Source organism: Bos indicus, chromosome 23, assembly GCF_029378745.1.
Source record: "Bos indicus isolate NIAB-ARS_2022 breed Sahiwal x Tharparkar chromosome 23, NIAB-ARS_B.indTharparkar_mat_pri_1.0, whole genome shotgun sequence".
Classification (NCBI taxonomy): domain Eukaryota; kingdom Metazoa; phylum Chordata; class Mammalia; order Artiodactyla; family Bovidae; genus Bos; species Bos indicus.
In genome coordinates, this window is record NC_091782.1 from 6,070,912 (window position 1) to 6,098,881 (window position 27,970).

Consider the following 27,970-nt stretch of genomic DNA (forward strand, 5'->3'; position numbering starts at 1 on the left):
GACTTTAGAGGAAATGCTTTCAATTTTTCACCATTGAGGATAATGTTTGCTGTGGGTTTGTCATATATAGCTTTTATTATGTTGAGGTATGTTCCTTCTATTCCTGCTTTCTGGAGAGTTTTTTATCATAAATGGATGTTGAATTTTGTCAAAGGCTTTCTCTGCATCTATTGAGATAATCATATGGTTTTTATTTTTCAATTTGTTAATGTGGTGTATTACATTGATTGATTTGCAGATATTGAAGAATCCTTGCATCCCTGGGATAAAGCCCACTTGATCATGGTGTATGATCTTTTTAATGTGTTGTTGGATTCTGATTGCTAGAATTTTGTTAAGGATTTTTGCATCTATGTTCATCAGTGATATTGGCCTGTAGTTTTCTTTTTTTGTGGGATCTTTGTCAGGTTTTGGTATTAGGGTGATGGTGGCCTCATAGAATGAGTTTGGAAGTTTACCTTCCTCTGCAATTTTCTGGAAGAGTTTGAGCAGGATAGGTGTTAGCTCTTCTCTAAATTTTTGGTAGAATTCAGCTGTGAAGCCGTCTGGACCTGGGCTTTTGTTTGCTGGAAGATTTCTGATTACAGTTTCAATTTCCATGCTTGTGATGGGTCTGTTAAGATTTTCTATTTCTGGGAAATCTGGTCAACCACTTGTAAAAGAATGAAACTAGACCACTTTCTAACACCATACACAAAAATAAACTCAAAATGGATTAAAGATCTAAACATAAGACCAGAAACTATAAAACTCCTAGAGGAGAACATAGGCAAAACACTCTCTGACATACATCACAGCAGGATCCTCTATGACCCACCTCCCAGAATATTGGAAATAAAATAAAAAATAAACAAATGGGACCTAATTAACCTTAAAAGCTTCTGCACATCAAAGGAAACTATTAGCAAGGTGAAAAGGCAGCCTTCAGAATGGGAGAAAATAATAGCAAATGAAGCAACTGACAAACAACTAATCTCAAAAATATACAAGCAACTCCTACAGCTCAACTCCAGAAAAATAAACGACCCAATCAAAAAATGGGCCAAAGAACTAAATAGACATTTCTCCAAAGAAGACATACAGATGGCTAACAAACACATGAAAAGATGCTCAAATCACTCATTATCAGAGAAATGCAAATCAAAACCACTATGAGGTACCATTTCACACCAGTCAGAATGGCTGCGATCCAAAAGTCTACAAATAATAAATGCTGGAGAGGGTGTGGAGAAAAGGGAACCCTCTTACACTGTTGGTGGGAATGCAAACTAGTACAGCCACTATGGAGAACAGTGTGGAGATTCCTTAAAAAACTGGAAATAGAACTGCCTTGTGACCCACAATTCCCACTGCTGGGCATACACACGGGGGAAACCAGAAGGGAAAGAGACACATGTACCCCAATATTCATCGCAGCACTGTTTATAATAGCCAGGACATGGAAGCAACCTAGATGTCCCTCAGCAGATGAATGGATAAGAAAGCTGTGGTACATGTACACAATGGTGTATTACTCAGCCATTCAAAAGAATACATTTGAATCAGTTCTAATGAGGTGGATGAAACTGGAGTCTATTATACAAAGTGAAGTAAGCCAGAAGGAAAAACATAAATACAGTATACTAACGCATATATATGGAATTTAGAAAGATGGTAACAATAACCCGGTGTACGAGACAGCAAAAGAGACACTGATGTATAGAACAGTCTTATGGACTCTGTGGGAGAGGGAGAGGGTGGGAAGATTTGGGAGAATGACATTGAAACATGTAAAATATCATGTAAGAAACGAGTTGCCAGTCCAGGTTCGATACACGATACTGGATGCTTGGGGCTAGTGCACTGGGACGACCCAGAGGGATGGTATGGGGAGGGAGGAGGGAGGAGGTTTCAGGATAGGGAACACATGTATACCTGTGGTGGATTCATTTTGATATTTGGCAAAACTAATACAATTATGTAAAGTTTAAAAAGAAAATAAAGTTTAAAAAGAAAAAAAAGAAAAAAAATAGAGAGGAAGGAAAAAAAAAAAAAAAAGAAAGGGCACATACACTTCGTAGTGTATTTCACGTTTCTATATAGGATTTCAAAGTCATTGTAGACGATGGTAGTGCATAGTAATAACAGCACAGTCTTCAGAATTCCCATATGGAGAAAGCACATCTTGAAGTTTCAGTTTATAAATCTAAGCAAAAATAACCATTTGAGAACAATAAACATATTTCAGATGTTGTGGGAAGGACTAGTGCTTATCACAGTGCTAAGACCAGAGTTGATACTTAATAAATATATCAACAGCTTTCTAGGAGCATCTATTTTATTAGGATTTAGGGAGTTGTATACAAAGGGTAACAAAAAGTACGTGGTTACTATAATAACAGTAGCTACCTTTTATGTCAAGATAAATAATAGAAAATGGTAGCTACTGTTATTATAGTAACCACCTGCTTTTTGTTACCCTTTGTATACAGCTCCTTATATGTCAAGATAACGGAGAAGGCAGTGGCACCCCACTCCAGTACTCTTGCCTGGAAAATCCCATGGACGGAGGAGCCCGATGGGCTAAGAGTCGGACACGACTGAGTGACTTCCCTTTCACTTTTCACTTTCACGCATTGGAGAAGGAAATGGCAACCCACTCCAGTGTTCTTGTCTGGAGAATCCCAGGGATGAGGGAGCCTGGTGGGCTGCTGTGTGTGGGGTTGCACAGAGTCAGACACGAATGAAGCAGCTTAGCAGTAGCCGCAGCAGCAGCATGTCATGATAAAGTAAGCAAAATGATGATAGTTGACTTTGTTTAAAAAATTACCTGATCTTTGATTCATACTAAGGGTAATGGTACATCCTTAAGTCTAATAATGAAATGAACACCATCCAGCTTATGAGCAGTTGAAGCTATTTGTGAGCTTGTTCCTGAAAACCCAAGTTTTAAATAAATAATCTAATTTTCCTCTAAAATACAGTCAAAGCGGATGAGAGACTGCTTATCCGTGAATTTATTTTACAGAAATATCGGAGATATAGAAAATTAGACAAAGATTCACATATAAATGTTTATCACAGTATCATTGTTTACCATTGCATAAGTTGAGAATATTTCAGTTTTAAAGAGAAGAGAAAAAGTTGTACTTTGTTTTCTGAAATACTGAAATGCTACACTTTATACAGCAAGTAGAAATTGTGTTTTATTTTATTTATTTTTTTAAAAAAAGAAATTATGTTTTAAAGATATTTTATTTAATAGTAACACTGAAAAGTGCTTAGGCTGTAATGTTAATTAAATAAAAGTATGAAACAAATTTTATTTATACATTATACATATATTAGTTAAAATAAATTCATGTGCAAAACAAAGGAAGCAGCAAGCTTTCATGAACAGCTTGGTGGTAACTTTAAATTTTAATTCAGTCCCCTTTCTGTACTTTCTAAATTTTTATAGTAAAAATTATTTTTATAATCAGAAGCAAGCATAAGCATTGTTGAGTGAAAGAAGATAATGAAACAGGTTTACATGTTTCTTTACAAAATAGTAATTCAACATTTCCAGGCAGACAAAGGCAAAGAGCTAAACTAAACTGAACAAAACATCAGGATTAAAAAAAAAAAAAAGTTTCTCTTATTTTTCTTAGGCTACGAGAGGCTTAGGAGGAACACAGATAATTTATTTCTTTCCATTTTTTATGGAAAATGTTCTTGACAATTAAAAACCTTGTCTGTAATTCTCTGAAAGTGAGAAGAATGGATTTAAAATACTTTATTTATCAGGTGATCACAGTTAAAATGCAAAGAATTTCAATTTGAAAAACTAATTTTAATACTGAATTGCTGTTATTAGTTCTGGAGTATTAATTATTTGTGGCTTCATATATTTCTCAACTTAAGAACTGAAATGGAGATGGGAAAAGAAACTAGTACTTTCAGACACTTTCAAGTCTTGGTCACCTCTTAAAACTTCTGTTGTCAAGCATGTGGGTTTTATGTATGTACTTCGTTGTTGCTGTTCATTTGCTCAGTTGTGTCCAATTCTTTGCGATCCCATGGATTATAGAACGCCAGGCTCCCCTGTCCATCACCAACTCCCGGAGCTTGCTCAAACTTATGTCCATCGAGTCGGTGATACCATCCAATCATCTCATTCTCTGTCTTCTCCCCCTGCCTTCAATATTTCCCAGCATAAGGGTCTTTTCCAATGAGTCAGCTCTTTGAATCAGGTGACCAAAGTATTGGAGTTTCAGCTACAGCATCAGTCCTTCCATTGAATATTCAGGACTGATTTCCTTTAGTCTGGACTGGTTGGATCTCCTTGCAGTCCAAGGGACACTCAAGAGTCTTCTCCAACACCACAGTTCAAAAGCACCAATTCTTCAGCACTCAGCTTTCTTTATAGTCCAACTCTCACACCTATACATGACTACTGGAAAAACCATAGCTTTGACTATATGAAATTTTGTTGGCAAAACAATGTCTCTGCTTTTTATATGCTGTCTAGGTTGGTCATAACTATACTTCCAAGGAGCAAGGGTCTTTTAATTTTGTGGCTGTAGTCACCATCTTCGTGATTTTGGAGCCCAAGAAAATAAAGTCTGTCACTGTTTCCCCATCTATTTTCCCTGAACTGATGGGACTGAATGCCATAATCTTAGTTTTCCAAATGTTGAGTTTTAAGCCAGATTTTCACTTTCCTCTTTCAGTTTCATCAAAAGGCTCTTTAGTTCCTCTTCTCTTTCTGCAGTAAGGGTGGTGTCCTCTGCATATCTGAGGTTAATTTATATTTCTCCCAGCAATCTTGATTCCAGCTTGTGCTTCATCCAGCCTGGCGTTTCTCATGATGTACCCAGCATATAAGTTAAATAAGCAAGGTGACGATATATAGCCTTGATGTACTCCTTTAGTGTTTAAAAAAAATTTTTTTTATTTAAATACAGTTGATTTATAATGTTGTGTTAGTTTCAAGTGAACTGCCAAGTGATTCAGTCATACATTTATACATACATATATGTTGTTGTTTAGTTGCTAAGTCGTGTCTGACTCTTTTGTGATCCCACAGACTATCGCCTGCCAGGGTCCTCTCTGTCCATGGAATTGCCCAGCTAAGAATACTGGAGTGGATTGCCATTTCCTTCTCCAGGGGATTCTTTCAACCTGGGGATCAACCTGTATCTCCTATTTGGCAGGCATATTCTTACATCTGAGCCACCAGAGAAGCCCAACATCTTCTACATTCTCATCTATTACAGGTTATTAAAATATATTAACTGTAGCACTTTCCTTCTGCTATGCAGTAGGTCCTTGTAGGCTTCTGTCTCATATATAGTATAAGATGTAATAGTGTTTTGAATTCAACTAAGGAAAAATTAACTTCTCATCTATTAAAAGGAAAACTCCTACAATTATGGGGGAGGATCTATATGGTTAACACCAGGCTATGGTCATTTAAGTTTAAAGGCTCCTCTATGTTGGGAACGGTTAAATAATACTAAAAATGATCAATCTAGTAATTATGAGACAAGGCTGGGTGCTTTATGAACTATGCCTGTTATTACCCTTAGAGAGAGTGATTGGTATAGAACTCAGTGGATTTGTGGCACCAAATTATGGCCTTGACATCTACAGGGATGATACAAAGGTGTAGTCTGGGATTCCCATGAATTTAAGGTCGTACATATTAACAAATTACAGGTAACCACAACCAATCTACCATTGGTATGATCCCAATGGGTCAAAGATCTGTATTATACTGGTATGACCATTTAGCAGCTTGTATGTGTGTGTGTGTGTGCCTTCAATGGGGTTGGAGGATGTAATTGACTATATCTAAGCCTTGACAATAACCCTTAAATGATAGTAACCGGGCTATCAGCCTATTGAATTCTGAGATCTCTATGATGAGAAAGGCAGTGCTACACAACTGCAAGACCCTTGACACCTTACAGCATCATCTGTGTTATTCAGTTCAGTTCAGTCCAGTTGCTCAGTCGTGTCTGACTCTTTGCGACCCCATGAATCGCAGCATGCCAGGCCTCCCTGTCCATCACCAACTCCCGGAGTTCACTCAAACTCACATCCATCGAGTTGACGATGCCATCCAGCCATCTCATCCTCTGTCGTCCCCTTCTCCTCCTGCCCCCAATCCCTCGCAGCATCAGAGCTTTTTCCAATGAGTCAACTCTTCGCATGAGGTGGTCAAAGTACTGGAGTTTCAGCTTTAGCATCATTCCTTCCAAAGAACACCCAGGGCTGATCTCCTTTAGAATGGACTGGTTGGATCTCCTTGCAGTCCAAGGGACTCTCAAGAATCTTCTCCAACACCACAGTTCAAAAGCATCAATTCTTCGGCGCTCAGTTTTCTTCACAGTCCAACTCTCACGTCCATACATGGCCACTGGAAAAACCATAGCCTTGACTAGACGGACCTTTGTTGGCAAAGTAATGTCTCTGCTTCTGAGTATGCTATCTAGGTTGGTCATAACTTTCCTCCCAAGGAGTAAGCATCTTTTAATTTCATGGCTGCAGTCACCATCTGCAGTGATTTTGAAGCCCCCAAAAATAAAGTCTGACACTGTTTCCACTGTTACCCCATCTATTTGCCATGAAGTGATGGGACCAGATGCCTTGATCTTAGTTTTCTGAACTTTTTCACTCTCCTCTTTCACTTTCATCAAGAGGCATATAATTCAAACTAAATGCTGTATTTTTGTACCTGATAAATCCTTTAATGCAACACATTTGAACAACATGAAAAATCAGATTTCTGCTCTAAGTGACCCATTCCCTAGTCTTGACAATCTTTAAAAAACACTAGTGAGGGAGGCTCATGGCTAAAACATTTACTTTTAATTCCACTAATGTTATTAACTATACCATTTGCATTTTGCTTGTTTCACAAGATTATTATTTCTTGTATTACCAAGTATATGACTGAGCCTTCAACGGAAATGATGACTAGACTTGAAGCAGTTGATCAAATGTATAGTTCGATATATGATCAATGATTGTAATAGTGTAACTCTAGAAGGCAATGGCAACCCACTCCAGTACTCTTGCCTGGAAAATCCCATGGATGGAGGAGCCTGGTGGGCCACAGTCCATGGGGTTGCGAAGAGTCGGACACGACTGAGCGTCTTTTTTTTCACTTTTCACTTTCATGCACTGGAGAAGGAAATGGCAACCCACTCCAGTGTTCTTGCCTGGAGAATCCCAGGGACGGGGGAGCCTGGTGGGCTGCCGTCTATGGGGTTGCACAGAGTCGGACACGACTGAAGTGACTTAGCAGCAAGAAAGAACTGAAAAGTCAATGCAGGCTGTACTCTTTAAGGCAGTGCATTTCATACTGCAATTGTGCACGTGTGTGTGTGTGTGTGTGTGTATGTAGGTGTCTGTGTGCGAAGTTACTTCGGTCATGACTGACTCTGTGATCCTATAGATTTTAGCCCGCCAAGCTCCTCTATCCATGGAATTCTCCAGGCAAGAATACTGGGATGGGTTGCCATGCCCTTCTCCAAGGAATCTTCCCTCCAAGAATCAAACCCACATCTCTTATGACTCTTGCATTGGCAGGCAAGTTCTTTACCAATAGCGCCACCTGGGAAGCCCATGTATGTGTGTGCATATATATAATTTCACAAATTTAAAGCTTACTTCCCCTAAGGTATCGTCTAGGAGTGTCAGGGTGGGGGTCCTTGTAGTAATTTAGGTTTATGCTTTATAGATATATTTTATGTTCAAGACACTGTCTGATCTATTAACCCTCTACTCTATAAATACTTTGATAGTGTTATGTAATCAAATATGAAAGAGACAGACACATGATGTCATCTCTTTTCACACTTATTTATCTTAGTAAGATCCCAAACACTTAAAATTATATATTTTATTCCTATCATCTCCCACCTCCTTCATTTATTCATACTCTTATTTAAATGTGTGCCATTTAAAAGAGTGTTCTGATATTTATCCAAATCTTTATTTTTCTTGGTAAAAATGTAACATGCTTTGCATCATTTCACTTATTTAATCTTTTCGTGTGAGGCAGACAGCCTCATATTCTGTATAGAAAGCATCACTTTTCAGTCACACCTCATATATCTGGCATTATTGGGAAATGAGGTTTCCACATGATTGAATTTTCCAGATAATACATCTGAGTTGACCGGGCTTTTGCTGAGCACCTTGCACAGGGCCAGCGCAGGGCACACAAGCCTAGTAAGTAAGATTCCCACAGTTCATAGCCTGAGGCTGGGGGTGAGGTGGGCTTGCCACACACAGGCTTTAATAACTGTAAAACAACGCGCTAAGCAGTATGATGTAAGTATGTACTAAGCGTTGTGGAAATACAAATGAGGGTAATTAATTCATGTAGGAGGGTGAAGAACCTTGGGGAAAGCCACTGGGAGGCATTTACCCCTGAGTTGGGCCTTTGAAAATGAGTAAGAACTTTTTTAATGTCTAAGTATATTTTTCTGACTCTTTATTGAAGTATAGCTGATTTACAAGGTAGTGTGAATTTCTACTGTGCAGTAAAGTGACTCAGTTATGTGTGAGTGTATATATATATATATAATTTTCCATATCCTCTTTCATTATGGTTTATCATGGGATGTTAAATACAGTTCTCTGTGCTAGACTGGAGGACCTTGTTGTTTATCCATCCTATATATAATAGTTTGCATCTGCTAATCCCAAACTCCACTCCTTCCCTCCCCGCAGAGTCTCCTCAACCTTGGCGACCACAAATCTGTTCTCTATGACTGAGTCTATTGCTGTTTCATAGATAGGTTGATCTGTGTCATGTTTTAGATTCTGCACATAATTGACACCGTGTGGATTTGTCATTCTCTTTCTGGCTTACTTCACTTCGTATGATATTCACTAGATCATCCACGTTGCTGCTAGTGGCACGGTTTTGTTTACGGTTGAGTCGTATCCCATTGTATCTAGGTACCACATCTTTATCCATTCCCTTATCCATGGACGTGTAGATGGTTTCCATGTGTTGGCTATTGTGAATAATGCTGCTGTGAACGTACGGGCACATGCATCATTTTGAACTTTAGCTTTTTCCTGGATATATCTCCAGGAGTGGGATTTCTGGATCATAGAGTAAATCTATTTTTAGCTTTTTGAGAAACCCCCATGCTTTACCAACTTATATGCCCATCAATAGTGTAGGAGAAACTTCTATAATGAGAGGGAGTGGGGTGGTGGTTGGGAGAGATGTGAAAGAGATCCTAAGAGAAATATTCCTAAGCATTGACCTGTCTAAGTACATAAAGAATTGAATAATTAAATGGTAAGAACAATGCCACTAGTCCTACGACTAAGCAAAGCAGTCAGCACGTGTCCACTTAGGGGGTACTCACTGTGTGTCTAGCACTGTGCTAAGTGCTTTCCTTGAGTTAATGTTTTTCACAAATATACACACATTTTCTTTGAAAGAAAATGTGCTGTGTAGAATTCAACCCCTTCCTAATGTTCTACTGTGAATATAAATGTCTGTGCCCCATTGCAAACACATTTTAAGCCGGCCTGCTGGCTGTCATTCGCCACCTCCCCTACTTGGATATATTTAGTTGAGCTGTCATCATTCCAATCCACAGTCAGTTTCACATTGACATCATCTCCCCCTCTGGCTTCTCTAGGATTTGTGACTCTTCTCTGGACGTACTTCAGGATGCACACTGACAGTAACACCCGGGGGATTTCTTGGGCTCTTGAGAGCGGTGGAAATAACACTCAGATGGGCGGTGCCCTTGGCTCTGAGAATACAGGACAGCACCCAAGCATGACTTGCGTTCCTGCACTTGCAGAGATCAAGCTCTAGCTTCAGTTCTCCACTGAGAGGATTCACCCCCAGGAGACATTTAGTGGTATCTGGAGGCATTTTTGGGTTTCACTGTTGGCGAGGGTGGAGGCCTACTGACATCCAACGGGTAGTAACGCTGGGGTAACAAAAGATGCTGCTGAAACTTCTGCCATAAACAGGGTACCCCCACCCAACAGAGAACGATCTGGTCAAAATTGTCCATAATGCTGAGGTCGAGAAATGCTGCTCTAGCTATAGATTTACGTTATAAAGCTAAAAATGGGAATAATTCATGCCCTAAAAACTCATTTTTTTCCTTGACTGTTTCATATCCATTGGGGTCATAAGAGTCATAGCATAGAAGAATTCTTAGAAACTTGAACGGGGTATATCATTCATTCATTAGGGAAGTTAAAAGTAGTTCGTTTGTGTATGTAATACTCTCACTTCTTTGTTTCTTGTTGAGTGAGGGACTCTCTCATGCTGTGCATGTGTGTGTGTATTCAGTAGCCCATGCATAGATCTCTCTGCAAGGGAAAAATATGAAATGGTGTAGTGCCAGGAATCCTACTAATATTATCAGTATCTTGGCAATTTAAAAAAATCTGCAAAGAGAAAAGTGGTTGAATTTTCATAATGGGAATTCAGCTTGTTTTCCATTTTTGCCATTCGAGTCCATGTTATATTACTATTTTACCAGTTTGTATCTATTCCTTTTCAGTGTAAACACAGCATTGAATTAGATAATCTGAAAATGGGTGTTCTGTGAGATTTACAGAAGCTTATTATTTCTTATTTGTTTGGGGAGAAAAAACAATTACCATCTGAAAATACCAAAGTCAAATTCTAACACTTTTAAAGTTGCTCATGATAGAAACTGTCGACATTATAAACTCCAGAGAATAACATTTGCATCCATTGTTAATTTGTCCCATGCTTGAACCGCATGTCACATTCCTCAGATGGTGTGTATTTACAGTCGGATACCCAGAAAAAGATGTATGCTTTCTTCTTAGGTGGTAATCATTCCATTTCTACTAGCCATGGTAAGCTATTCAGAGACAAAGGAGATGAAAAGAGTTGAAAAAGTTATAATGGAGAAAGTTTGGGAAAAGTGGAGATATCACTGTGCTCTTTAAGGTTCTTGCCTCATGGAAATAGAGTATTTCAACTTTTGCCTGGAAATTTATCTCTGTATCTTCCAGACAGTTTCCCAAAACTTTTCTTGACCAGATTTAGAGCTTTTTGGTTAGACAGTAGAATGTTTATGCTCCTGGATAACTGCTTCTTCTTCATCTTCTCTCTGTTACTCTCTCTTTCTCTCTATATATACATATTTGTGTGTGTATATATATATATCGGAGAAGGCAATGGCACCCCACTCCAGTACTCTTGCCTGGAAAACCCCATGGATGGAGGAGCCTGGAAGGCTGCAGTCCATGGGGTCGCTGAGGGTCGGACACGACTGAGCGACTTCACTTTCACTTTTCACTTCCATGCATTGGAGAAGGAAATGGCAACCCACTCCAGTGTTCTTGCCTGGAGAATCCCGGGGACGGGGGAGCCTGGTAGGTTGCCATCTATGGGGTTGCACAGAGTCGGACACGACTGAAGCGACTTAGCAGCATATATATATATATATATATATATACACATATACACACACACACACACATATACATGCGTACATATGATTGAAACTGTAACAATATGAAGACTACTTCTCTTTCACCATTTTATTGTTGATTATATAAATAACTTTACTTCCTTTTGATGTTTTCAATTTCATTTTTTCCTCTTGTGGCAAAAGATTCAACTATAATTTTCCTCTCTTCCAAACAGAGATCCAGATTATATTACATTTGGTCTGCACACACTCTTTTAAGGCAGGGATTATCATACTCTTTTTATGCATGGGGAAACTGAGGCTGAGGAATTCCTTAATTGTTCAAGCTCTGTCTGCTCCCTAAATCCTTATTTACTTCATTATAATACATTGATATTTATATAAAGATGATAAAAATTGTTTTAGCTCTTCTAATGTCATAGTCTTAGATGTGCATGCATGCTCAGTCCTATCCAACTCTTTGCGACCCCATGGACTGTAGCCTCCCAGCTCCTCTTGTCCATGAAGTTTTCTAAGCAAGAATACTAGAGTGAGTGACCATTTCCTACTCCAGGGGATCTTCCTGACAACAATCAAACCCATGTCTCCTGTGTCTCCTGTATTGGTAGTTGGATTCTTTACCATTAGCGCCACCTGGGAAGCCCAATGTCATAGTCTTAGATATGTAAAACTATTTTCAGATGTGTGGTTTTAGGATGATGGTAAATCAACTTTTACTGAATTTGGCTCCTGCTGCTCAGTCCTTAGTTGAAGTTCCTACCCTTTTGGTATTTCAAGACTCCCAAGGCACATGTACAAGAACCTTTCCTCTGTCAGTAAAATAAAGTGTATTCTTCCAATTTCCCATGAATAGACATGTTTAAACCTCTGGTCATGAATGAAGTAAAATATGCTCATGTGTTTGTAGCAAACTCTAACTGTATCTACACATTTACATATTATTTTTCACCTGTGAGTAATTACATTTAATATATCTATATATTTCATATCTAATATATCTATCTTTGCTGCAAATCCTATATCTGTTCTCTGTGACTCTATATTTAACACCTGCATGATAGCTTAATTTAGCTTTATGAGGAATTTGTATGCAAATCTATATCATACTCAATACAAAGGTTCAAATTTTACCTGAAAAATAAAAATACAAATTTTAGTCATTATGAGTTATTTTGGTCAATGTAAATTGACTTCCTTGTTTTTTAAAGCATTTCAGTGTTGATAATTGCTATAATGTCAATAAACTGAATGCTCACATCTAGGATTATTCCTGCCTTTTAAAATTTTTTTCAAAAATAGTATTATGGGTTAAACTGTGCTCGTCTCTTTCCCCCATCCATATGTTGAAGTTCTAGCCTCCAGTACCTCTGAATGTCACATTACTTGGAAACAGTCTTTAAAGAGATAACTCAAATATTCTTTAAAGAGGTAATTTTAAAGTAGTCTTTAAAGAGACAATTCAAAATATTCTGCTATTTCCAGGGAGTTAAGTACTGTTCTTTAGTGGAGTAATTTTATACTTCTAAAGAAATCACATCTAGATTTCTATAGAATGGATAGAATTTATTTTTAAGATGCTATTATGAGAGTTGGTGCATGACTGAAAATTATGTAATTATTAACATTGTGCTTGTTAAAAATAGACTTGATTCTCCTAAAGCATATTCTCTTGTCTATAGTTAATGCAGAAGAGTTCTTTATGCAAAAAGAAAGAGGAGAAATTTAAAAGTAGAAGTTAAGGGTCAAAAATAAAATAGCTTTACTCAAGAATAGGAAACCATGAAGCTTATGAAGGTAACTGAACGTTTATAACTTTTCAGAGGTGAGCTAGAAATATATAGATTTTTCAAATCATACTGTTTGCCTAGGTTTCCTTCCAGTGCCTTGCGATTTGCATCACAGAAATTCAAGTATTTAGGCTTTGCTTGGATCTGTTGGCTGATGCGTCTTCTAAGTATTTTTAAAACTGAAACTATTTTCCTAATAGACTTGCTTAAGTTTTGAGATTTGAATGTTAATAGTTTGGGAATGCTTTTTTCTGAAAAAGTAGCACGATTTAAGAATAATAAATAACTACCTAAAGGTAAAGCTTCCTGGATGACTTAACTGGTAAAGAATCCACCTGCAATGCGGGAGACCTGGGTTCGATCCCTGGGTTAGGAAGATCCCCTGGAGAAGGGTAAGGCTACCCACTCCAGTATTCTGGCCTGGAGAATTCCACAGACTGTAGAGTCCATGGGGTCGCAAAGAGTTGGACACAACTGAGCGACTTTGACTTTCACTTCACTTTCACCTAAAGATATTTGTTAACTAGCTGAAATTGCTCTCAGAACTTACCTCTGTGACCTGTTTTGTTATTCAAATGTTTATTTATATCATGCCAAGGATTGGTAATGCTTTGCAGGGTTTATTAGAACACCTTTCAGTTCAGTTCAGTTTAGTCGCTCAGTCGTGTCTGACTCTTTGCGACCCTATGAATCACAGCACGCCAGGCCTCCCTGTCCATCACCAACTCCCGGAGTTCACTCAGACTCATGTCCATTGAGTTGGTGATGCCATCCAGCCATCCCATCCTCTGTCGTCCCCTTTTGCTCCTGCCACCAACCCTTCCCAGCATCAGGGTCTTTTCCAATGAGTCAACTCTTTGCATGAGGTGGCCAAAGTACTGGAGTTTCAGCTTTAGAATCATTCCTTCCAATGGACACCCAGGACTGATCTCTTTTAGGATGGACTGGTTGAATCTCCTTGCAGTCCAAGGGACTCTCAAGAGTCTTCTCCAACACCACAGTTCAAAAGCATCAATTCTTCAGCACTCAGCTTTCTTCACAGTCCAACTCTCACATCCATACATAACCACTGGAAAAACCATAGCCTTGACTAGACAGACCTTTGTTGGCAAAGTAATGTCTCTGCTTTTGAATATGCTGTCTAGTTTCATCATAACTTTCCTTCCAAGGAGTAAGCATCTTTTAATTTCATGGCTGCAGTCACCATCTGCAGTGATTTTGGAGCCCACAAATAATACAGTCTGACACTGTTTCCACTGTTTCCCTATTTCCCATGAAGTGATGGGACCAGATGCCATGATCTTCGTTTTCTGAATGTTGAGCTTTAAGCCAACTTTTTCACTCTCCTCTTTTACTTTCATCAAGAGGCTTTTTAGTTACTCTTCACTTTCTGCCATAAGGGTGGTGTCATCTGCATATCTGAGGTTATTGATATTTCTCCCGGCAATCTTGATTCCATCTTGTGCTTCTTCCAGCCCAGCGTTTCTCATGATGTACTCTGCATAGAAGTTAAATAAGCAGGGTGACAATATACAGCCTTGACGTACTCCTTTTCCTATTTGGAACCAGTCTGTTGTTCCATGTCCAGTTCTAACTGTTGCTTCCTGACCTGCATATAGTTTTCTCAAGAGGCAGGTCAGGTGGTCTGCTTTCCCATCTCTTTCAGAACACCTTTACCACATTTCAAATAAAATCAGGATAGCACTTGAGTAGTTTCAAAACTGCAAGGTGGATCCTTCTCTTAGGAAGTTAGCAATGTGATTAAATTAATTCCAAGATAACAGTCTCAAAGATAGTTTTAAAATATATCAAAATTTTAAAGATAATCAGTTTTTCTTAGATTTGTTTATTTGGTATATTTTTCAAGTTACGAGAGGCAGGGAGAATTTTACTTTTGTTCAACCACAGTGTGAATATGATAGATCCTTAAACTTCAACTGGGAAAAAATTAATCTTTTCATTTCATTGTATTATATGCTTGTTGTATATCTGCAGTAACTCAAACTGAGTCCTGTATTGGATGTGAAAAAGTGTCTGTAACCCTTCCTTGGTAAGAAAATTGTGAAGGAGAATGAAAGCTGCATTTTTGGGTGTATGGTAGCTGGTCAATTTAATTGATTGCATCATTAATACATTTATTTTAACCTCTCTAGGTTAATGGAAGGATGGTTTAAATCAAGTTTAAGTAAAGAAATGGAGCTATAGCCTCTAAAATATTGACTGAGATTCTTCTTTTACGGTTCACTTTTTAATGATCACTGATGACTTTTTTCCTAAGGAAATAATAAATGTACATGATTTTACTCAAAATTAATTGTTTAAATTTTGTAAGCCATCTTTGAAGTGACTTCTAAGATACAGATTGATGGAAAATACAATAGAACAATAGAGCATAACTTATTATGACATAGCTCTGATCTTCCTCATGAATGACATGCTGCCAAATTCAGCACCATCATCAATGCATAATAGTATATTTCTGTTCTACTTTGATGGATTTCCTTTGTTTTTACCACCAAACTCCCTGAGCCTCAATTTCATCAATATAAGAGATCTATTGTAAAGACTAAATGTCAGATAGAGTACAGATTTGTGATTGCCAAGAATGAGGGGGAATGGCAGAGGGATGGAGTAGGAATTTGGGATTAGCAGATGTAAACTATTGATATATAGAGGATGGATGAACAACAAGATCCTGCTTAATAGCAAGATCTTGCTATATTCTCTTGCATATAGCAAGATCTGCATCTTGTTTCTGTATAGCAGAAATTAAAAGAACACTGTAAATCAACTATATTTTGATAAAATAAATTTAGAAAAAGATTAAATGTCAAAAATATGTAGCATTTGCCTCAGAGGCTGCCTATAGAAAGGAAATAATAAAATAATTCATTATACAGATACTCATACATTTGTAAAGTTAATACTAAAGTTAAGATTGATAAATATTAGTAACAGTAACACCATGGAGATCATTCTAAAACATACAAGTTTATATTCATAGCTGTTACTGCCCTCAGGGAACTTGTGCACACAGATGATGTTAAAGCAAGTCAGGGTAGATCCATAGCTCAATCCATGGGAAAAGTGAAAGTTGCTCAGTCATGTCTGACTCTTTGTGACCCCATGGACTATACAGTCCATGGACTTCTCCTGGCAAGAATACTGGAGTGGATAGCTTTTCCCTTCTCCAGAGGATCTTCCCAACCCAGAGGTCAAACCCAGGTCTCCAGCATTACAGGTAGATTCTTAACCAGCTGAGCCACCAAGGAAACCCAAGAACTCTGGAGTGGGTAGCCTATCCCTTCTCCAGCATGTCTTCCTGACCCAGGAATCAAACCCGGCTCTCCTGCATTGCAGGCAGATTCTTTAGCAACGTAGCTACCAGGGAATCCCCAATCTATAGGACTTCTCCCTTAATCCAATGATGTATTTGGTGACCTTCTTTTGGCCTGGTATCCATAAAATAATTATATAACAAAAACATAAAATGAAATAAAAATGGGAAAAAGTGTAATAAAGTGGAAACTAAAGGAAAATGATCTCTAAAAGAGAAAATGATCTCTGAAAGGCTTGCATCACAGACTGCCTGCCCTCCACCTCCATGGAGAATCCACAGCCACTCAGACTGGAGCAGCTGCTGTCGCTTCCTCTCTATTCAGTTCAACAGTTGCTCATGAACTTGCCAGTGTCCTGTTCCTTACAGGTAGTGGTTAGGGGAAATACTGATTATCAGGGACTAAATCAAGACCACTAAGCCAGTTTGTAAAGGAAACTTGACAGTGAAGAGCAGGAAAATGGAAATTACTTTCAGATATTCCTAATCTGCACCAGATTTGGGTTGGGATTCTAGCAATAAAACATCCTGTATCTTATTAGTCATCACTTGAGTAATTTGTTCCCCTTGCTCCTTAATCAACTCCTGTCATTTTAAGAGTGGTTTTGTAGAGCTTTCACTTAAGTGTAGGGAATGATGATTTTCACTCAAACCTGTAACTGTTTTTGTTGTTGTTTTCTTTCTCCTTAGGGACGCAGATCTATTCTTGTTAGACACAAGGAAAACCCAAGCTCTCGATGTGGGTTGGCTTGTCTTTGATATCACTGTGACCAGCAATCATTGGGTGATTAATCCACAGAACAATTTGGGCTTACAACTTTGTGCAGAAACAGGAGATGGTAAGCACTGAATTTTGTACATTTTGTGGTACTGGTTTGTACCCATTGAGAGTTACAGCTTTTTGTGGGATTTAACCAATGTATTTTTTATACACACAATGTGCAAAGTGGTGCAGTCTATAAGACAGAGCAATATATTGATTAGTTAATTGATTTGTAAACAACATGCATTTATTGTCAGGCTCTGCAATGGCTGTGGGAGGTAAAGACAACTTAAGCCCTCTTCTTGGTCTTGGGGTTTTTATTCTTGTGTTGAAGGCCTGTATGTAGATAAACAGCACAACTGTAATATAGCAATACTGAAAGAAAGTGATGTGTGAGGTGCTGTGGATCCATGTCTTAACTGTGGTGGTGGTTACACAGCTATGTAATTTGTAAAAACGTATAGAACTGTACTCTAAAGAAGAATAAATATTACCATAGTCAAAGAATGTCTCAAAACTTGACTTAAAAAAGAAATATATATCAAAGCAGGCGATAGGGAAACAGACAAATGGCCTACCATAACACAGAGGAGGGTGAGGATGGAACAAAAGACTCACGAATATGCAGAAGATGTTACTGAGTTAGATCTTAACATACTGTAATATTTGATCAAAAGACAACAGCTCCAGGATCACTTCTGGGAGAGATTTGTTGACTTTAAAAAAAGAAAAGAGCAACCTAAAAGTTGAGAGTTATGTTTTACTTGGTGGACACAACTGAGGACTTAGGCCTAGGATGCAGCCTCTTATATGACTAAGTTCAGTTCAGTTCAGTCACTCAGTCGTGTCCGACTCTTCGTGACCCCATGGACTACAGCATGCCAGGCCTCCCTGTCTATCAGCAACTCCCGGAGTTTACTCAAACTCATGTCCATTGAGTCAGTGATGCCATCCAACCATCTCATCCTTGCATGACTAAGGGACTGCTCTAAAGAGGTAAGGGGGGAGCCAGGATATACAGAGATTTTTTTACAACAAAGACCAGGTAGTTGGAATATCAAGGGATTACTGTTAATTAAAGAAAGCAAGACATCTCAAGTTAGTGAATTTAGGGCTTTTCTATGTATGGGAAGATGCAAGGGTCTGGGCTCACTGAAATCATCCCTCTGATATGCACCTCAGCTATTGGGGGCCAGTATCCTGTACTTTCTCATCCGGAGTCTCCTCCGGTGCACTGCTGCGGGGATTGGGTGGCTGTGGCGGCTGACAGTTTGATAGGGAGGCATCCTGTTTCCACCCTGAGTTCCCTCGGGGCTGACTGGGGCGTCTGTAATGGGATGGCTTGATGCTGCAATGACCTTTGTTTACTGATACGGCAGGTGGTATTCTTAGTACACAGGTCTATAGGAAATCTTTGCTGAGAAGCTTCAGAAGGTATTTTTATGCTCAGAAGTACTCATTGAATAAGGATGTGCTATGTGCTTGGCTTAATGCTGGAGATAAAATGGTGAACAAGTACAGAGGTGGCTTCCTGAGGCTTGCAGCTAAATGAGGCATAAGTAGTCCGCACATAATATCATTGAGTCCGTGTCGCTACACGCTGAGTGTCAAACAGTGAGAAAATTCTGGCTGCAATGATAACGTTCAGGAAAATGTGATTGGCAAAGAAATTGGAGGGCAGGCATTTTGGGCAAACAAAAGAGTGTTCACAAAGTCTATGATGAGAAGGATTTTGGCCTGTTTGATCAAGAGGTCAGGGAGTGCAAGGCTTTGTTCACCTTTGATCACTCAGAGTCCAAAGTTTTAAATTCAAATCTAGACTTCCAGGTCATTTAAAATTATATTTGTTACCACAGGAGGATAAAACATCCTTTAATGATTTGTTTCCTTGATCAGTGCTTTCAAAATATTCAGAAGTCTACCAAGTGGGCCTAACTTATGCTTTTGCTCAACACCCGAAAATAGTAGGATCATGGCTGCAGAGTGTGGTTTTAAAAGTGATGTTTTCATCAACATGCATCTGCCACAGGTGTACACATGATGCATGTTGATGTATGGCAAAATCAATACAATATTGTAAAGTAAAAAAAAATAATAAAAAAATTAAAAAAAATAAAAGTGATGATTTATTAGAGAATGTGCCCTATTTTAGTTTACTATCTTTAGCTTTTTGCAGGATCCAGCAATAGAAACATCAGCCCTAGAATCCTTCTCCTTTCTATATTACACTAAAGCCTTGCTTAATAAACTGCTGAGTTAAGTAAAAGTTAGGTCTGCCCTGGGTCTTTTTCAAGGAGGATCATTACTGATGCAATTGGACTTCATGGAAACATTGTTTTACCTGCAACCAGATTTGTAGCCTGAGAATCAGACCATGCCCAGTGCTGTTACCCCAAAGATTGTGTATGTGGAGTGAGGTTGACAGACACAAATCAAACATATTCCAGAGTTTGTCTACTGAAGGTTTCACGTGCCTCAGATCTTGAGCTAGAAAAGGAAGGCTCTTATTGAAAGTGTTACAGACAAGTTTGAGACATCTGCTCCCAATCCAGACTTTTCCATAGATTTTAATTACAATACTGATGTTTTAAATTCTCATAAGCAATTAAGATATTTTGAATTATAAGATATTTTCCATAATGGCTTTGAGACTATCATTGAAGATTTTCAGAGTTCAGTCATTGTAAATGTAGACAGAAAGGCATACATCTAAATAATCTCCCTTAAATTTTTACAGTGTTCAACTACTCTACATTTATGGTCAGAAATGTGACAGGGAAATGTACCCGGAGGGGCTGAGCCAGGAGTCTCTTCCCTGGTATGCGGTCCAAAGAAAAATTAAATTAGTGGTATGTGCTTCCCTCAGTCTTTTCCTTGGAGATATGCTGAAATGTCTAACTAAACAAAACTCAGGAGATCTGTGAAATATGACCCCTGTTTCTTTTTAACTTCCTCACCCTTCCCTCCCAACTAGAAAATTCTGAAATTTCTCTATTTTTTTTTTTTACTTCTTCTCTTATGTTGGTTTTCTTTCCTTTACACTCTAAACTGTTTAGTTCTTTCTTGCTTCCAATTCATCCTTTCCTTTGAGAACTACTTTATATTTTGTTTATCCTTTTCCTTTGATTGATTTCTCTTATATTTTAGGAGTAATTTTACTTTAAATGACTCATATTATTTATGGGTCTTTTTTGGGGCCTAAACTAAACTCACATTTAACTTCTTTCAAAGGTTTCCAAATTCTTTATTTAAAAGTTAGGCTTGAGATAGACAGCATTATGTTGCTTTTCTTTGATTTTTTAGTATTGTCTGATACAAAAATGTTAAAAGGATTAAATATGCTGGCAACCTGGCCTTTTGTATTTAAGCGATACTTAACTTTTAAACACTTAACAGATTTTAACCGGCATTAGAGCATATATGGCTCTGGGAAAGCAAGTGACCCTCTGGGGTCACCTTAGTTTTATTAACTACAACCTCATGGAAACTAGGCTTGTGGCATGCTTCTGTAAACATAGATAACCAGATGCCCCAACTTATTACTGCTCCTTCATCACTGCTGATGTTCTCAATGTTCTATTGGAATATTGCTTCAAACGGATTAGACAGACATCTTTTATTTGCAATAATGGATTCTGAACATGTTTACTTCTCAGCAAAGTAGTTGGAAATCGTAAAAAATGAAGCTCAGGAAAGCCAGCTTTCAAATTCTTTTGTTGACCATTATTCATTTATTGATTTGTTTGGCACAAAATCTTCTAGTGCCTATCCAGGCAAGACAAAGTGTTGGGAACTTCCTGGCAGTCCTGTGGTTAAAACTACAGACTTCCAATGCAGGGGCCAAGGGTTTGATCCCTACATGGGGAACTAAGATCCCACACGCTGTGTGACACAGCCAAAAAGTAAAAATAAATAAAGGCAAAGTGTTAAGGAGACTATGAACTGGGAGATAGACATTTGTAGTTACTTTAGAAGGAATAAAGTGCCTTAAATCCGAAAAATAGTAATACAATCAAGACACTACAGGAAAATGTGAGAGAGGTGGTTAAGTCCAAATGGAGCCAAAAGCACCACGGCCCAGGTGACTTTTTGGGCTCCGTCACTTGGCTAAGATTTCAAGAAATGAAGATGAGGAGGGAGTGGAGTTGGTGTAAGGAAGGAGGAGTGAGTTAGTTCTTGGATGAAGAAACAGTGGGAGTAAATCCATAGAAGGGCAAAATGGCATGGTATACTTCAGAAAAACCAGAAGTCCAGACTGGGCTAGAACAGCTTTCATGTATTTCTACGGTTGCGAGTGCTGTTATTTTATGAAAGGGACTGGGAGATCAGTTATGGACAAGCCATGACATTTATGTATATATTCTTGTAGCTTGACCACAAGTCATTGAAGAACTAGACTTGCTGCTTTAATCAATCAGAGTAACACTTGCATGATTACATATTTGAATATCTGTTTCATAAGATCATAGATGTGTATTTCTGGCTCACAGTGGCATCCTTGGTATTTGGTACCGTGCAGGTTGTAGGTATTAAAAACATGTTATGAATGATCACTGAATGAATTTGTGAAGTAAAAGATTCTTGCAGACCACCTGTCCTTCAACATGTTATTCTTTTTTTTTTTTTAAGTTGAAGTATAGTGGATTTACAATGTGTTTGTTTCTGGTGTGCAGTAAATTGTTTCAGTTATATAAATATACTTGTTCATTTTCTTTTCCATTTTGATTTATTACATGATATTGAATATAGTTCCCTGTGCCATATAATAGGACCTTGGTGTTTATCTATTTTACATATATGAACATGTTACTCTTAAGAAGAAATTCCAAACTATAAATTTGGGTTGATTATTAACCAAACAATTTTGGTTTAACACAGGAGAACTTTATACCACAAACCACAGTACAGTAGTTAAAACTGCTTCAATCTTAAAGTGGGGAGGAAATCACTGATACGGATTGTTAAATTTTGTTTACCCTGCTCTCACAAAGAAAAAACAGCTAAGAAGCCGAAATATATTTTGGAAATCAAAAGACTGTTGAAATCAAAAGTAACATCATGATTCCTCAGAGGACATGTGGAAAGTATGTCAGTTTGTAAAATATTCTTTTTAGTAATTTGATAAATGAACTGCCATGGATTTGGCAGGAGAGTTTAAGGATATTCTATTGATTTTTTTCAGGCAGAATAGAAAATTCTCTGAGTTCCATATGTCTGTTTCAGCTAAAGAAAGCAAACTTATGAGCAAGCAAATGGAAAAGAAACATTGCTACTTCTTAACAGCAAAATTTAGAAATTCCATACAAGTGGTTGTACCAATTGTGCTAAATTAGTTTCAGAATTCTCGAACACTCTCTCATAGTAGTCAATAACCTGGTAAAATAGTTACTTTGTCTTTTTTTTTTTTTTTTTAAGCAGGAAATGATTAGGTTTAGATCTATCTTAAAATCTAAGATTTTCAGTTCCCTGATTTATAAAGATACATTAATTACATGCCTTGTTAGATCTTTATTAAAATTGCTAGTAAATCTGCAGTAATTACGATCCTTTACATATATAAACATGCACACACTCACATATACATGCAAACACACAGACAAATGTGTATGTACACAGAGTTTATTATCCAGAGAGCAATTTACTCTAGATTTTAACACTTGGGTTTTCTCGGCAAACACTATAATTTTCCATTGTTTGATGCTTTATATAGTTTAAACCTTCCAAGTAAATTAATTCTTTTTTTTTTTTTTTTTCAAATTTGGGTTTATAGAATAATTTAAAGATGGAAAACAAAGATAGTATTTTTGGGACCATTAGAATGTCTTTTTAAAAACCCTGTGTTTTCAGACGTTTTAGGTTTGGCAATACTCAGGGTAAATTTTGCCAATGACTTTTTCCTTTCTATTCAAACCCACTTATATGTCAAGGAAAATTCAATCCGTATGTTTCTGATTCATTTGTATTCAAGTCATCAAAATGTTGTTCTGTCAGAGTATTGTTTAATGTCCAAGAAACAGTATAAGATTCTTTAAAAAAAAATAAGACTCTAAAATCCATTTTTCTTTGAACAAAGTTTGGGGCATAATTTCCAAGTGTATCAAGGTAAAAAATCAGATTTTAAGTCAGGGATTTCAAAGTTTTAGTAAATTTTGTAGCCAAATAAAGGGCAAGAAAATTTCAGAGGTATGAAACTATCAAATTAAATTCATTATAATGTTTAATATAATATAAAGAAATTTATAGGTCTTGTATGAGAACTTAGATTTTAAGGTTTTGATACTTAATTTAAATAAGGAGGATAAACAAAATAGAAAGCTCCATTCTGGAAATACAATTTCTAGGAAGAAATCATTAGGAAAACTAGATTAAAATTTTGGCTTTGACAAAATAGTTTACATTTTAACCATAGCATTAGCTAAATGAGTAAACGGGTAACACCTTTCAAGACTGTTGCACGGTTATATTAGACAGTAGTACCTTAAACATGGTAGGACAAGAATAAAATCTCTAGGTTGAATTGGATGAGAAAATACACAAAGACTTACTCCACATGACACTCCTTTAATTTAGGGTCAGTGCTTTTATTGTGGAGATTTTACAGATGATTTAATACGGTTTCAGATGAATTCACAAATGATAGTCCACTGGAGAGAGGCCGCATTGCAGGAGGATTCTTTACCGTCTGAGCCACAAGGGAAGCCCCAAGATTATTGACATATGTTCTTAAATCTTGAGTTGGAAGCATAATGTATTAGGTGCACGTCTAGTAACTTCGGTTAACATAATGATTATTGGTAGGAAGCTTTTAAGTACATTCAGATCTAGGGTATGAAGCCAACAGAAATGAACATTCAGTGATATGTGCCATGATCAATTGAATGCTTATATTGGCTAGGTCTTCATAGGCATCAGGAAATATCAAGTTATTAATAATATGATAGCTTTAAGACTCAATCATTTTATTTTTAAGAAAGAATAATATAGTTATTTGGGAAATAACTAGTTACATCAATGAATATAAGGGAAACAGCAGTTGTTATAGGGTAATGTGTATTGTACAAGCATAATTGATTAAAGGCTGAAAAGGCTGACCTATATAAGACAAAAATTTCAACCCAGAGATACATCAGTGTAAATTACTATCATTTGGCTTCATAAACTCTTCATAAAACTATTAACAAACCTTGCACATCAATATGGCTTCTTTCAAAGACAGTTGAATTACAAGCAGTATTTTAATAGAACACGTGATTAAAACACGCTGATTGTCTTTGTTGAAGAGTTGGGCCCAAGAGCTCCTAATGTGTTAAGATTTTTAGCAAATTGTATAAAATCCCCACTACATAAATGATATTTTCCATTAAGAAAATCAGAAAACTGAAGATACTCTATGCATTGATTGGAAAAACATCATAGATGACCTCTGAAAGTCAAGGAAATGAACTCTTAAAATTGTTGCTTTCTCAGATTATAACCCATATTGGTTAGCAGCTGTATTTCCCATACACTATAAAGGGGTAAAGTTATGGCTTTTAAATTTTTTTTTCTGCTTACTGTGTGCTCAGTCTTGTTTGACTGTTTACAACCACACAGAGTCAGACACGACTGAAGCAACGCAGCAGCAGCAGCAACCCCATGAAGAGAGCACATGCCTGCCAGGCTCCTCTGTGCTTGGGATTTCCCAGGCAAGAAGACTGGAATGGGTTGCTGTTTCCCTCTGCAGGGGACTTTCCTGACCCAGGGATCAAACCCGTGTCTCTTCCCTCTCTTGTGCCACCTAGGAAGACTATTTTTCCTGCTTGTTGGTACACAAAAACTTCTCTATTCCATATAGAGAAGGCTGAGTGTGGAAGAATTGATGCTTTCGAACTGTGGTTTTGGAGAAGACTCGAGGGTCCCTTGGACTGCAAGGAGATCCAACCAGTCCATCCTAAAGGATATTAACCCTGAATATTCATTGGAAGGACTGATGCTGACATTGAAGCTTCAATACTTGGGCCACTTGACGTGCAGAGCCGATTCACTGGAAAAGACCCTGATGCTGGGAAAGATTGAGGGCAAGAGGAGAAAGGAGTGACAGAGGATAAGATGGTTGTATGGCATCATTGACTCAATGGACATGAGTTCGAGCAAACTCCAGGAGATAGTGAAGGACAGGGATACTCCATGAAGGACACTGCATGGCTTGCTGTAGTTCATGGAGTTGCAGAGAATCAAACACGACTTGGCGACTGAACAGCATCAGAGCTTTTCTAAAAGCACCAACAATTTAATCCTCTTGTATTTTCACCAACATAATTATTCAAGCTATATAAAAGATCTTGAGTTAGTGCAATTAAATTGAAAGTGCATATTTTTAAAACTTTTATTACCCAAGTTTTTGCCATGCTCTCTACTCTTCACTTGTGGGAATTTTAGGGTTCATTCCTGGAAATTGATAGCTGCCACACTTACATTAATAAGAAATGGGATTCCATTTTGTTTCTCCAAAAATATGAATGGGTTGCTTATTTCTATTGTCACTTCTTAGGTGCAGAGTAATTTAACATACTGATAAATTTTTCTTTTCCAAAACTGCAATATTTGTGAGGTCTTCTTAATGTGTTACCTTAAAAATTAGATTTTTCAAAAATTCCATGATATATTTTGAATTAAAGAATATATACTCCTAATTAGAAAAATCTATTCTAGAATCTAAAGTTTTCATGTTGCCATACATTAACCAAATGTGCGGGTTACTCACTTTGACATTCTTTTCCTTTTATTAAATGTGAACACTTCTGTCTGAGAGAGATGTGGAGTTCTGAATGTGATATCTGCTTAAAGTTAGTAAGTCCTGGAATCTGTTTCTTTTCAATTCAAGTATCTGATTAAATAAGTTTGCTGAGTTATCCCTGGATTCCCTAACACAATCTTTTTTACTTCAGGGGGAAATTTTCCAAATTAAGCCCCTGTGTTGTCAATGACTATCTATCTGTGTTAAGGGTCAGATGATCTATATGGCTGCTTAATCTGAATATCAGCTGACATGGTGCTAATAAGTAGCAGAAGAAATTCAGAGATCAAGTGTGATATTTTTCTTTTTGTCCTGCTGTTTTGACTACAGTTTCTCATTATTATGCATCTCACTTCAGAAAGTTGAGGTATGTTCCCTTATCAGAAGATCTCTTAAACATTTTAAGATTTGATAATAGCTTTTCCCTTATCTGAACTTGATGTTTTAAAGCAATTAAGTCATTTTTGTTCATAAAACCATGTGCTTCCCTGCTGCTGAATTTATGGTGATGACAATTGGTTTCAAATAAATAAATGAGGGTCTCTACTTCCAAGAAAATGTAAGAATCACATATCTTGCTAAATGTTCTAATAGGAAAAAGGAACATATAGTCCTATGATTTGTTTTCAGTAAATATTACTATAAATGAAGTGGTTCTTTATGTACTGTTTACTGTTGAGGATAACTAGAGCATACTTGCTTGACTTTAGGATGAACATTTAAGAATAAATTAGGAAGATAGTCAAGGAATGCATGTGTGTGTGCTTAGTCGCTCAGTTGTGTCTGACTCTTTGTGACCCCATCAACTGTAGCCTGTCAGGCTCTTCTGTCCATGGGGATTCTCCAGGCAAGAATACTGGACTGGGTTGCCATGGCCTCCTCCAGGGGATCTTCCCAATCAAGGGATCTAACCCAGGTCTCCTGCATTGCAGGCAGATTTTACCATTTGAGCCACTACGGTCAGTCAAGGAATCTTCAAAAACTTAAATGCAATGAAGATGTAAAATTAAAATTTCCCCTTAGTTCAGAAATTAAATCCGTGTGTGAAAAAGGGCAGGTTGAAGGCATTAGATTAAAAATAGTGCCCCAAGACCTGGGTGTTAATGGCTATGGAATTGTTTGTATCATGAAGGAGTGAGTTCATGTGACTAGAAGAATTCACTGCTTATTTGACCTTTGTCTAGGGATTATTATATCTCCTGAGATAATTTCTCAGATAACTGCAATTTATAAGCATATATTTATACTTTTAGCATGATACATATATCAATATTATATTCAGAGGGGGTACAGTGAATTCAAAACAAAACTCAAGATATTATATAAAATCAGAGATGGAGAAATAGGTAAAGGGAAATAAATGTTAGATATCCCATGAACTTTCTTTTGGGGTAAATGTGTATGTGTATACAAAGAGGCAAAATACTTGGGCATAAACAGATTCCCAACTAATCATGTGAAGGACCAGATAAGCTCACAGTTGAAAATCTATAATTATTAAGGTATCTAGAGAGCTCTTATTACAGCATTTAGTAGGATTATATTTTTTCTTTTCTTTAAGTGCCACAATGGAAACCTAAATTTCTCTAAAACATTTTAAAACGGCTTCTATTTCTATAAATTTTAAAAACACTAAAGCATAAATAAATCTATGGCAATATGTCATTTTTCAATTTTTTTTTTTGTATGAATCAAGCCAAAGCAAGATTTAGAAGATAGCTAAACAAAACAACTGCCTAGGTCAATTTATGTGAATGATTTAGAAGAGTTTCCATTGAGAAGAATTTTTTTCTGTATCTTTATGGTAAAAATGACTAGATTTCTACTAAAAATAAATATGACATAGATTTCCTTTGGGGTTTAAGATCAGTATTTGTT

At 37.3% G+C, this 27,970-nt stretch overlaps 1 protein-coding gene across 1 annotated transcript in view; it reads left to right on the forward strand.

The window, feature by feature from the left end:
- The window catches only part of BMP5 (bone morphogenetic protein 5), a 143,659-nt gene that overhangs the window by 79,649 nt on the left and 36,040 nt on the right, over window positions 1-27,970 (forward strand). The window contains exon 3 of the mRNA XM_070777766.1: window positions 17,244-17,392. Within this exon, the coding sequence (XP_070633867.1) occupies window positions 17,244-17,392 (149 nt within the window). The remainder of the gene's footprint in view (window positions 1-17,243; window positions 17,393-27,970) is intronic.